The sequence below is a fragment of the Bombina bombina genome, chromosome 7 (assembly GCF_027579735.1).
Source record: "Bombina bombina isolate aBomBom1 chromosome 7, aBomBom1.pri, whole genome shotgun sequence".
NCBI lineage: Eukaryota > Metazoa > Chordata > Amphibia > Anura > Bombinatoridae > Bombina > Bombina bombina.
Genome location: NC_069505.1, coordinates 147,219,658 through 147,232,714, shown reverse-complemented (window position 1 = coordinate 147,232,714; position 13,057 = coordinate 147,219,658). Strand labels below are relative to the sequence as shown.

General features: G+C 40.7%; 1 protein-coding gene across 9 annotated transcripts in view; it reads right to left on the bottom strand.

Moving 5' to 3' along the window:
- ANO5 (anoctamin 5) overlaps positions 1-13,057 on the bottom strand; it is a 599,368-nt gene that overhangs the window by 23,066 nt on the left and 563,245 nt on the right. For all 9 annotated transcript variants that reach the window (XM_053720371.1, XM_053720372.1, XM_053720374.1 and 6 more), the window contains one exon: positions 1,624-1,729. In XM_053720371.1, coding sequence (XP_053576346.1) covers positions 1,624-1,729 — 106 coding nt within the window. The remainder of the gene's footprint in view (positions 1-1,623; positions 1,730-13,057) is intronic.

Genomic DNA, 13,057 nt, shown 5'->3' with positions numbered 1-13,057 from the left:
AAGCTTTAACCCTTAAAATAACGGAACTTGAGCCGTTTTGAACTTTAACCCCTTTACAGTCCCTGGTATCTGCTTTGCTGAGACCCAACCAAGCCCCAAGGGGAATACGATACCAAATGACGCCTTCAGAAAGTCTTTTCTAAGTATCAGAGCTCCTCTCACATGCGACTGCATGCCATGCCTCTCAAAAACAAGTGCGCAACACCGGCGCGAAAATGAGGCTCTGCCTATGCTTTGGGAAAGCCCCTAAAGAATAAGGTGTCTAAAACAGTGCCTGCCGATATTATTATATCAAAATACCCAGATAAAATGATTCCTCAAGGCTAAATATGTGTTAATAATCAATCGATTTAGCCCAAAAAAAGTCTACAGTCTTAATAAGCCCTTTTTGAAGCCCTTATTTACAATCGTAATAAACATGGCTTACCGGATCCCAGAGGGAAAATGACAGCTTCCAGCATTACATCGTCTTGTTAGAATGTGTCATACCTCAAGCAGCAAGAGACTGCTCACTGTTCCCCCAACTGAAGTTAATTGCTCTCAACAGTCCTGTGTGGAACAGCCATGGATTTTAGTGACGGTTGCTAAAATCATTTTCCTCATACAAACAGAAATCTTCATCTCTTTTCTGTTTCTGAGTAAATAGTACATACCAGCACTATTTCAAAATAACAAACTCTTGATTGAATAATAAAAACTACAGTTAAACACTAAAAAACTCTAAGCCATCTCCGTGGAGATGTTGCCTGTACAACGGCAAAGAGAATGACTGGGGTAGGCGGAGCCTAGGAGGGATCATGTGACCAGCTTTGCTGGGCTCTTTGCCATTTCCTGTTGGGGAAGAGAATATCCCACAAGTAAGGATGACGCCGTGGACCGGACACACCTATGTTGGAGAAATATAAAATACTTCATGCTGAAAGTTCCTTTATTTGTCTGAAGCGTTGCCGCACTGAGTGCCTAAGGCAACCCACGTCAGATCGCTATTTTGCTGTGAGGTTACATTTCCACCTCTTAGTCAATAGCCATGAGGGCTATCTGGCTTGGCACCAGCTGGCCAGCACGGCTATTGGCTAAGAAGTGGAAAACCACACAGTGGAAGTGACAGCAAGAGTATTTATTTAAATATCAATAGACAGAACGGCAACGTTTCGGGATGCTATCCCTTATTCATGCCATTAATAAGGGATAGCATCCTGAAACGTTGCCGTTCTGTTTGTCTATTGATATTTAAATAAATACTCTTTTGCTGTCACTTCCACTGTGTGGTTTTGATATATTGTTCTGGGGCCTTTGGTAGTGGCCCTGAAGTGACGTGCATTCTCTTTTGAGTGATGGGATTCTTTGGACTTTTAAGAAGTGGAGAAGTCACCTCACAGCAAAATAGCGTTCTGCGGTGGGCTGCCTGAGGAGCTCAGTGCCGTGAACACTTCAAACAAATAACGGAGCACCCAGAATATGTGGCTTGGTAGGGATTGTTGGAAATTTATGCTTTAATACCAGAATAATAATTTTTATAAGATTTTCATCCTTCTCTAAAGCAAGTTCACAGATATGAATACTGTACATTACTCAATGACAAAATCAGTTTAATGACATATTCAGAAATAAAACCATACATACCTCCATAATAATTATAAAAGCCATTTTAGCCGCTAGGACATGCCAGAACTGCATGGTGTGCATGTATTTCCTCTCGTGGTCTGGTGGATACCGATAATCTCTGTACCTGGGGTATTACAAGAAACCATAACACACAGCAGGTAAGGATATAGTTCAGTCAATATCAAGCTCACTGAATAATACAATAAAAGAAAAGTGGTGCAAAGGTTAATGGAAAATTTAAATATTGTATGAATTGCTGACTCTTTCATGATTCAGATAGAGCATGCAATTTTAAGCAACTTTCTAATTTACTCCCATTATCAATTTTTCTTAGTTCTCTTGCTACCTTTATTTGAAAAAGCAGGAATCTAAGCCAAGGAGCCAGCCCATTTTTGGTTCAGCACCCTGGATACATTTAGCCACCAATCAACAAGCACAACCCAGGTGCTGAACTAAAAATGGGCTGGCTCCTAATCTAACATTCATCTTCAAATAAAGATAGCAAGAGAACGAAGAAAATTTGATAATAGGAATAAATTAGAAAGTTGCTTAAAATTGCATGCTCTATCTGCATCATGAAAGAAAAAAAAAATGTGGGTTTAGTATCCCTTTAAAGGAATGACGACAAATATCTGAAGCACTATAAAACTGATCCTTTTTTGGCTATCATGCAGACATAAGGGTCTGTTCATTTAGGATATGTGTAAAATACGGTCTTCTCTTGTTTGCCAAGCACTGATTAAAGATGGCGGAAGCAGCATTAGTGGGCTACGGTCACAATTAATTATCTCCACAAATAGGGTGTCCTAAGTGCAAGTTAAAGGCCCAGATTCACTCTGTGTGTGTTGTGCAGTAAAGTGATCTTTTATTTGTGTTTTAAAGCTCATTTCTACTGGTCCAAACTGTATAATGAATTTCCCTTTCACTTTTATTCTGTCATGTGACTATTTCTATATTTGATATTTAAATATAACATTATTATACAACAAATAAATATTTTAAAGAAGTTGAAATCTAAGATAATAAACATTAAAAAAAACTTACATGTGATAACTAAATGTTATACAACATTAATTTATTTATTTTAATTAAAAGGGACATCAAACTGCTGTGTACAACTATTTTACTTTGGTTACTACCCAGCATGCTTTTGCTTTTTCCTCTTGTGTCTGGAGCTCTCTTCAAAGCTACTTTTATTTTAAGCCTTTACAAGTGCTGGTTAGCGAAACTTGTGCATCTTCACACTGGGTGCCGCCATCTTGGAGTTTAAAGGGATACTAAACCCACATTTTCTTTAATGATTCATAGCAGGCAATTTTAAGTAACTTTCTAATTTACATTACATTTTTCTTCGTTCTCTTGCTATCTTTATTTAAAAAGCAAGAATATAAAGCTTAGGAGCCGGCTCATTTTTGGTTCAGAACCTGGGTTACGCTTGCTTATTGGTTAGCCAAATGTAGCCACTAATAAGCAAGCTCTATCCAGGGTGCTGAACCTAAAATGGATTGACTCCTAAGCTTTACATTCCTGTTTTTTTAAAAATAAAGATAGCAAGAAAACAAAGAAAAGTTGATAATAGGAGTAAATTAGAAAGTTGCTTAAAATTGCCTGCGCTATCTGAATTAAGAAAAAAAAAATTTGGGTTTAGTATCCCTTTAATTATTCATACACACTGTGACAGAAGCAGTGAGCATTAACAGATCTTGTTGTCTTCTTTACAAGCATTATTGTGCACAGTACAGATCAGGAGCAGCGGATGTATTTCTCTATTTCACTCCTGAGGGATTTTTTATGTTTGCTATGTAATTTTTAAACTGTGTTAAAAAAATGGCAATATTTAAATCATTTTCTTTCTATTGTGTGAGACAATCCAAAGTGCAAAGTACAGCTGTCAAAAAAAGCAGTAACACCACTGATTTGTGAAAGTGCACTGCTTCTATTGCAGGATGTTACAAGATGGCTGCGCCCAATGTATAGATACAGAGCTTTGCCAAATTGGCTTTGTAATGAGGTAAAGGCTTTAACGAGAGCTGCGAGTACAGAAGCAAAAACACTAGCATGGTGAGTAGTAACTATGCTACTATAGTTGTACCCAGGAGTGTAATGTCCCTTTAATATAAAATGTTAATCAATTGATATTTATTTAGTACAAATATCAGCATCTTTCATTATTTTTAATCAACAATCTTAAAGTAAAATATAAACACAATTTAAATATATATACTTTGTTAAAAGGACATTTTATTCAAGAGTCTTAAAGGGATAAAAAAGTTAAAATTAATTTGCATGATTCAGATAGATCAGGTCATTTTAAGACACTTTTAAATTCACTTCTATTTTCAAATGTGCTTCGTTCTCTTAGTATCCCTTGTTAAAAAATGAATACGCACATATCATACACTAGTGGGAGCTGCTGCTAATTGGTGCCTGCACACATTTGTCTCTTGTGATTGGCTAAATAGATATTTTCAGCTTCCTGTCAGTAGTGCAATGCTGTCCCTTCAGCAATGAATAACAAGAGAATGAAGAAAATTTGATAATAGAATTAAATTAGAAAGTTGTTTAAAATTGTATGTTCTATCTGAATCATAAAAGAAAATTTTGGGGTTTACTATCCCTTTAACGTTTAGTTTAATGAATCAGTCTAAAAAAAAAAATGCTTATTATCATATTTCTTACTTTCCTAAAGGAATTTTTTGAACCAATCATTTAGCCTGCTGCCTATAGCCAATATTTACATGCATACATCAGCAACCAATAAGATTGGGAGTCAGCTCATGTAAGTGCCAGCATAAAACAATCCTATTGGTACTTGCTACAGGTTTTGGAATAAAAAACCCCCACTTCATTCCAGTGCTTAAAAGGGACAGTACACATTTCTGCATTACAATAGATTAAAGGGACATGAAACCCAAAATGTTGAATTCACGATTCAGATAGATCATAGAGTTTTAAAACAACTTTCCAGTTTACTTCTATTATCAAATGTGCTTTGTTCTCTTTTTATCCTGTAGTCCGGTATTTATGAAGCAGCTTCCTATCCTATTTCAATCTTTAAGGTCTCATCCGACTAGGGAGATTGACAGCTCCTGCCCGTGCATGATTGGCTGTGTGCGGCATAGCGCTCGTGTGCAATGGTAAATTTCGCCAGTGCAATTCTGTCCACCAGAGCCAAGCTGCGGCGGACATGGGTGCAAATGTTCGCTCCTCTACGCCATATTTTGATAAATCGAGCCCATTGTCAGCTGCAATTGTGTTTCAATGGTTAAATTCTATCAAACACTTTCCTAAGCTGGAATAGCCAATACAGACTTGAATCTGGAGAAGACAGGGCTTGCCTCTGTCATTATATTAACAAATAGCTATAGTTTGGTTTCAGCAGAGGTAAGAAACTTTGAATTAGATAAATTTAAAGCAAAGTTTAGCATTGCTGATTTTCAGGACACAGCTATCAGGTGCGTAAATAACGCAAAAAAAATAGCGGAATCACACTTTCCATAGCGCTGCCATTACAAGTTACTGAAAAACCTTCTCTTGTTGTGCGGTATGGTGCGATAAGCTTCATACCGCACAAAACCCAAGGCCTGACTCGACGTGCTCGTGCACGTTTTCCCCATAGACATCAATGGGGAGAAAGTGTCAGAAATTTGGATCTATGTGTTTGGATTTTTTTAAAATTTGTAATTTTTTTTTTTTCCCCATTAATTTTATGTAATGTTAGGTTACTTTATAGTTTAAACTTAGTTTTTTTTATTTCACAGGTAAGTTTTTATTTAGTTAAAGATAGTTATATTGTAAATATAATTTAAAATTAGGGGTGTTGTTCGGTTTAGGGGTTAATAGTTTAATTTAGTGCGTTGCAATGTGGGGGGCTGGCGGGTTTAGGGGTTAATAGCTTTATATAGTGTTGGATATGTGGGTAGGATTAGGAGTTAATAAGTTTAATATAGTATTAGAGATGCGGGAGGGTAGCAGTTTAAGGGGTTAATAGATAGTTTATGGGTTCTAGTGTACTTTATAACATTTTAGTTATGAGTTTTGTGAAACATTTTTGATTTGCAAAATCCATAACTATTGGTCTCAGATCACGGTATAGATCACGGCAATATAGGCTATAACGCAAGCATTTTAGCAGGACCACACAACCTGTAATACAATGTTATAGAAATCTCGCACTCAAACATAGTGCGGAATGGATTGCTGCATTACAGGCTAAAACGCTTGCATTATAGCTATACCGCAGCGACTTGTAATACGTGAGACCTGCCATTCCACGCTCAATGGTACATTTTTCAGCAGTATAGCCTTACCGCAAAACTTGTAATCTAGGTGTTATATAGTAAGAATACTCTAATTAAACCTATGTAAATGAAGAACATAATTTATGCTTACCAGATAAATTCCTTTCCTTCCGGATAGGGAGACTCCATGGCTTCATTCGTTACTGTTGGAAAATACAACACCTGGCCACCAAGAGGAGGCAAAGACACCCCAGCCAAAGGCTTAAATATCCCTCCCACTTCCTCATTACCCCAGTCATTCTGCCGAAGGAACAAGGAAAAGTAGGAGAAACATTAGGGTATAAATGGTGCCAGAAAAAAATAATAGGGGACCACCCATAGACAAGAAAAAACGTGCGGGCCGTGGACTCTCCCTATCTGGAAGGAAAGGAATTTATCTGGTAAGCATAAATTATGTTTTCCTTTCTAAGATAGGGAGAGTCCACAGCTTCATTCCTTACTGTTGGGAAAACTATACCCAATCTCCAGAGGACACTGAATGAATAACGGGAGGAAGGAAAAAAAAAAAAAAAAAAAAAAAGGAAGAGGGCACCACAGCCTGCAAAACTTTTCTCCCAAAAGTTGCTTCAGCCAAAGCAAAAACATCAAACTTGTAAAATTTTGAAAAAGTATGTAAGGAGGACCAGGTAGCCTCCTTACAAATCTTATCCATAGAGGCCTCGTTCTTAAAGGCCCAAGAGGAAGACACTGCTCTAGCTGAATGAGCCCCTCAGGAGGACAATGTACCGCTGTCTTGTAAGCTAAGCGGATGACACTCCTTAACCAAAAAGATAGGGAAGTCTAAGTAGCCTTCTGCCCCTTAAGCTTCCCGGAATACACAACAAACAAAGAGGAAGATTTTCTAAACTCCTTAGTAGCCTGAAGATATAACTTCAAGGCGTGATCCACATCCAAATTTCGAAGTAAGTGTTTCTTCGATGGAGGATTAGGACACAAGGAAGGAACCACAATCTCCTGACTGATGTTGCGATCTGACACAACCTTAGGAAGAAAACCTAATTTAGTGCATAAAATTGCCTTATCTGCATGAAAAATCAGATAAGGGGGCTCACATTGCAAAGCAGAGATCTAAGAAACTCTGAGCACAGAGGCAATAGCCATTAAAAAGCAAACCTTCCAAGATAACAATTTAATGTCAACAGAATGCAGAGGCTCAAACGGAACCTGTTGCAAAACCCAAACAACAAGATTTAGGCTTCAAGGAGGAGCCCCAGATCTAAACACAGGTCTGATCCTAATCAGAGCCTTAACAAAGGACTGCACGTCTGGAAGCACAGCCAGTCTCTAGTGCAATAAAACTGACAGGGCCGAAATCTGTCCCCTCAGGAAACTAGCAGAAAGGCCCTTCTCCAGCCCATCCTGGAGAAAAAAAAGATAAGATCCTGGCAACTTTAACTCTGTGCCAGGAAAAACCACGCTCTGCACACAAGAATAAGTAGGTCATCCACACATTGTGGTAGATAAGCCGAGTAACTGGTTTATGAGCTTGAATAAGAGCATCAATGACACTCTCAGTTAAATCTCTCTTGGTTAAGACTAAGCATTCAATCTTCACACAGTCAGCCTCAGAGAATCTAGATTTTGATGAACAAATGGACCTTGTATCAGCAGTTCTCTGTGACAAGGTAACTTTAACAGAGGAGATGAGGACATCTCCACTAGATCCACGAACTACGTCCTTCGCGGCCACAATGCGCAATCCGGATTACTGATATCCGCTCCTTCTTGACGAGGGCCACCACTATGAGTTTGAACCTCCAGGGCACTGCTAGTGCATCTATTAAATCCGCTTGGAGATCCCTCAACCTCGACCCATTCCTGGGTATTGAGATGCCATGAGATCTATCTCCGGCGTCCCCCCCTTGCTGCATATCTTTGCAAACACCCCAGAAAGGAGAGACCATTCCCCTAGATGGAAGGATTGCCTGCTGAGAAAATCCGCCTCCCAGTTGTCCACACCCAGAATGTGGATCGCTGACAGCGAACAGCTGTGGGCCTCCGCCCACTCCAAAATCTGAGATACTTCCTTCATCGCCAAGGAACTTCTCGTTCCCCCGATCGTTGATGTAAGCAACCAAGGTTATATTGTCTGATTGGAATCTGATAAACTGGGATGAACCCAGAATTGGACAAGCCTTCAAGGCCTTGAAGATTGCCCATAGTTTCAAAATATTTATCGGGAGGGAGGACTCCTCCTGATTCCCCAACCAGCTCCCCATCCAGATAGGCTTGTGTCCGTAGTCACAATCTCCCAGGATGGTCTTAAGAAGCATGTCCCTCGGGACAGGTGATCTGGAAAGAGCCACCAAGAGAGTGATTCTCTCGACTGGCTGTCTAATACAATCTGTTGAGACAGATCTGAATGATCGCTGTTCCACTGCCTCAGCATGCACAGTTGTAAAGGTCTGAGACAGAACCTGGCAAAAGGAATGATGTCCATGCAGGACACCATGAGACCAATCACCTCCAAAAACTGAGCCACAGAGGGACTCAAGGAGGTCTGGAGGGCAAGACATGCCTGGTCTGTTCGAAATATCCTCATGGATATGGAGTCTATTATAGTACCCAGGAATTCCACCCTGGTACTTGGGATAAGAGAATTGTCTTCCAAGTTTATCTTCCATCCATGTGATCGAAAAAGACTGAGAAGGGACTCTGAGAATTCTTCTGCAAGACGAAAGGATGGTGCTTGCATCAGAATATTGTTCAAGTATGGAGCTACTGCAATACCCTGAGTTCTAGCAAACTGCTTGAAGAGCCCCCAGAACCTTCATAAAAGATTATTGGAGCAGTAGCTAGGCTAAACGAACTGGAAGTGCTGCTCCAGAAATGCAAACCTCAGGAACTGAAAAAGTGATCCCTGTGGATTGGAACATGAAGGTAAGCATCCTTCAGATTTGTAAAACAATGGAGGTAGCTGGTTATTTTTAAGGGGGCTTTTTCAGTCAGATAGGCCACAGTGGATATGTTTGCTTATGCTTTATTTGTGTCTAATTATCTTGTCTTCTATCTTGTTTGAAAACTCCTGTTATGTGAGTATGTTACCTTTCTCCAACATAGGTGTGTCCGGTCCACGGCGTCATCCTTACTTGTGGGATATTCTCTTCCCCAACAGGAAATGGCAAAGAGCCCAGCAAAGCTGGTCACATGATCCCTCCTAGGCTCCGCCTACCCCAGTCATTCTCTTTGCCGTTGCACAGGCAACATCTCCACGGAGATGGCTAAGAGTTTTTTGGTGTTTAAATGTAGTTTTTATTCTTCAATCAAGTGTTTGTTATTTTAAAATAGTGCTGGTATGTACTATTTACTCTGAAACAGAAAAGAGAAGAAGATTTCTGTTTGTAAGAGGAAGATGATTTTAGCAAACGTTACTAAAATCGATTGCTGTTTCCACACAGGACTGTTGAAATGAAGTAACTTCAGTTGGGGGAAGCAGTTGGCAGACTTTTCTGCCTGAGGTATGACTGGCCACATTTCTAACAAGACTTTGTAATGCTGGAAGGCTGTCATTTTCCCTATGGGGACCGGTAAGCCATTTTCTTAGATTAAGCAAAAGAATAAAAGGCTTTATAAGGGCTTAAAAAACTGGTAGACATTTTTCTGGGCTAAAACGATTACTTTGCTAAGCATATTTGACAGATTATAACTCTTTATAGTTATTATAATCTTGGGGATTGTTGTTAAAAAACGGCAGGCACTGTATGGACACCTTTTTCAGATGGGGGCCTTCTCTAGTCATAGGCAGAGCCTCATTTTCGCGCCACTAATGCGCAGTTGTTTTTGGAAGGCAAGGCATGCAGATGCATGTGTGAGGAGCTAAGAACCACTGAAAAAGCTTATAGAAGGCGTCATTTGGTATCGTATTCCCCTCTGGGCTTGGTGTGCAATACTTTTAAGGCTTTAAGACACTGTGGTGAAATTTTGGTGAATTTTGAACAATTGCTTCATGCTTTTTCGCATATTCAGTAATAAAGTGTGCTCTGTTTAAAATTTAAAGTGACAGTAACGGTTTTATTTTAAAACGTTTTTTGTGCTTTGTTGACAAGTTTAAGCCTGTTTAACATGTCTGAACCATCAGATAAGCGATGTTCTATATGTATGAAAGCCAATGTGTCTCCCCATTTAAATATATGTGATAATTGTGACATAGTGTCCAAACAAAGTAGGGACAATGATGCCACAGATAATAATAGTGCCCAAGATGATTCTTCAGATGAGGGGAGTAAGCATGGTACTGCATCACCCCCTTCTGTGTCTACACCAGTTTTGCCCACACAAGAGGCCCCTAGTACATCTAGTGCGCCAATACTTATTACTATGCAACAATTAACGGCTGTTATGGATAATTCTATTGCAAATATTTTATCTAAAATGCCTACTTATCAAAGAAAGTGCGATTGCTCTGTTTTAAACACTGAAGAGCAAGAGGACGCTGATGATAACGTTTCTGACATACCCTCACACCAATCTGAAGGGGCCAGGAGGGAGGTTTTGTCTGAGGGAGAAATTTCAGATTCAGGAAAAATTTCTCAACAAGCTGAACCTGATGTTGTAACATTTAAATTTAAATTAGAACATCTCCGCGCACTGCTTAAGGAGGTATTATCTACTCTGGATGATTGTGACAATTTGGTCATTCCAGAGAAATTATGTAAGATGGACAAGTTCCTAGAGGTTCCGGTGCCCCCCGATGTTTTTCCTATACCCAAGCGGGTGGCGGACATAGTAAATAAGGAATGGGAAAGGCCCGGCATACCTTTTGTTCCTCCTCCTATATTTAAGAAATTATTTCCTATAGTCGACCCCAGAAAGGACTTATGGCAAACAGTCCCTAAGGTCGAGGGGGCGGTCTCTACTCTAAACAAACGCACTACTATTCCCATAGAAGATAGTTGTGCTTTCAAAGATCCTATGGATAAAAAATTAGAGGGTTTGCTTAAAAAGATGTTTGTTCAGCAAGGTTACCTTCTACAACCAATTTCATGCATTGTTCCTGTCACTACGGCAGCGTGTTTCTGGTTCGAAGAACTAGAAAAGTCGCTCAATAAAGAATCTTCGTATGAGGAGGTTATGGACAGAGTTCAAGCACTTAAATTGGCTAACTCTTTTATTCTAGATGCCGCTTTGCAATTAGCTAGATTAGCGGCGAAAAATTCAGGGTTTGCTATCGTGGCGCGCAGAGCGCTCTGGCTAAAGTCTTGGTCAGCGGATGTGTCTTCCAAGACAAAATTGCTTAACATCCCTTTCAAGGGCAAAACACTGTTTGGTCCTGATTTGAAAGAGATTATTTCAGACATCACCGGGGGAAAGGGCCACGCCCTTCCTCAGGATAGGTCTTTTAAGGCTAGAAATAAGCCTAATTTTCGTCCCTTTCGCAGAAACGGACCAGCCTCTACTTCTACATCCTCTAAGCAAGAGGGTAATACTTCTCAACCCAAACCAGCCTGGAGACAGATGCAAGGCTGGAACAAGGGTAAGCAGGCCAAGAAGCCTGCCACTGCTACCAAAACAGCATGAAGGGATGGCCCCCGATCCGGGACCGGATCTGGTAGGGGGCAGACTTTCTCTCTTTGCTCAGGCCTGGGCAAGAGATGTTCAGGATCCTTGGGCACTAGAAATAGTTTCTCAAGGTTATCTCCTGGAATTCAAGGAACTACCCCCAAGGGGAAGGTTCCACAGGTCTCAATTATCTTCAAACCAAATAAAAAGACAGGCATTCTTACATTGTGTAGAAGACCTGTTAAAGATGGGAGTAATTCATCCAGTTCCAATAGGAGAACAAGGGATGGGGTTTTACTCCAACCTGTTCATAGTTCCCAAAAAAGAGGGAACATTCAGACCAATTCTAGATCTCAAGATCCTAAACAAATTTCTCAGGGTTCCATCGTTCAAAATGGAAACCATTCGAACGATCCTTCCTACCATCCAGGAAGGTCAATTTATGACCACGGTGGATTTAAAGGATGCGTACCTACATATTCCTATCCACAAGGAACATCATCAGTTCCTAAGGTTCGCTTTTCTGGACAAGCATTACCAGTTTGTGGCACTTCCATTCGGATTAGCCACTGCTCCGAGAATTTTCACAAAGGTACTAGGGTCCCTTCTAGCGGTTCTAAGACCAAGGGGCATTGCAGTAGTACCGTACTTGGACGACATCCTGATTCAAGCGTCGTCTCTGTCAAAAGCAAAGGCTCATATGGACATCGTCCTAGCCTTTCTCAGATCTCACGGATGGAAAGTGAACATAGAAAAAAGTTCTCTTTCCCCGTCAACAAGAGTTCCCTTCTTGGGAACAATAATAGACTCCTTAGAAATGAGGATTTTTCTGACAGAGGTCAGAAAATCAAAACTTCTAAGCTCTTGTCAAGTTCTTCATTCTGTTCTTCGTCCTTCCATAGCGCAGTGCATGGAAGTAATAGGATTGATGGTTGCAGCAATGGACATAGTTCCTTTTGCACGAATTCATCTAAGACCATTACAACTGTGCATGATCAGACAGTGGAATGGGGATTATACAGACTTGTCTCCGACGATTCAAGTAGATCAAAGGACCAGGGATTCACTCCGTTGGTGGCTAATCCTGGACAACCTGTCACAGGGAATGAGCTTCCGCAGACCAGAGTGGGTCATTGTCACGACCGACGCCAGTCTGGTGGGCTGGGGCGCGGTCTGGGAACCCCTGAAAGCTCAGGGTCTATGGTCTCGGGAAGAATCTCTTCTCCCGATAAACATTCTGGAACTGAGAGCGATATTCAATGCTCTCAAAGCTTGGCCTCATCTAGCAAAGGCCAAATTCATAAGGTTTCAATCAGACAACATGACGACAGTTGCATATATAAACCATCAGGGGGGAACAAGGAGTTCCCTGGCGATGGAGGAAGTGACCAAGATAATTCAATGGGCGGAGGATCACTCCTGCCACTTGTCTGCAATCCACATCCCCGGAGTGGAAAATTGGGAAGCGGATTTTCTGAGTCGTCAGACATTCCATCCGGGGGAGTGGGAACTCCACCCGGAAATCTTTGCCCAAATAACTCAATTATGGGGCATTCCAGACATGGATCTGATGGCCTCTCGTCAGAACTTCAAGGTTCCTTGTTACGGATCCAGATCCAGGGATCCCAAGGCGACTCTAGTAGATGCACTAG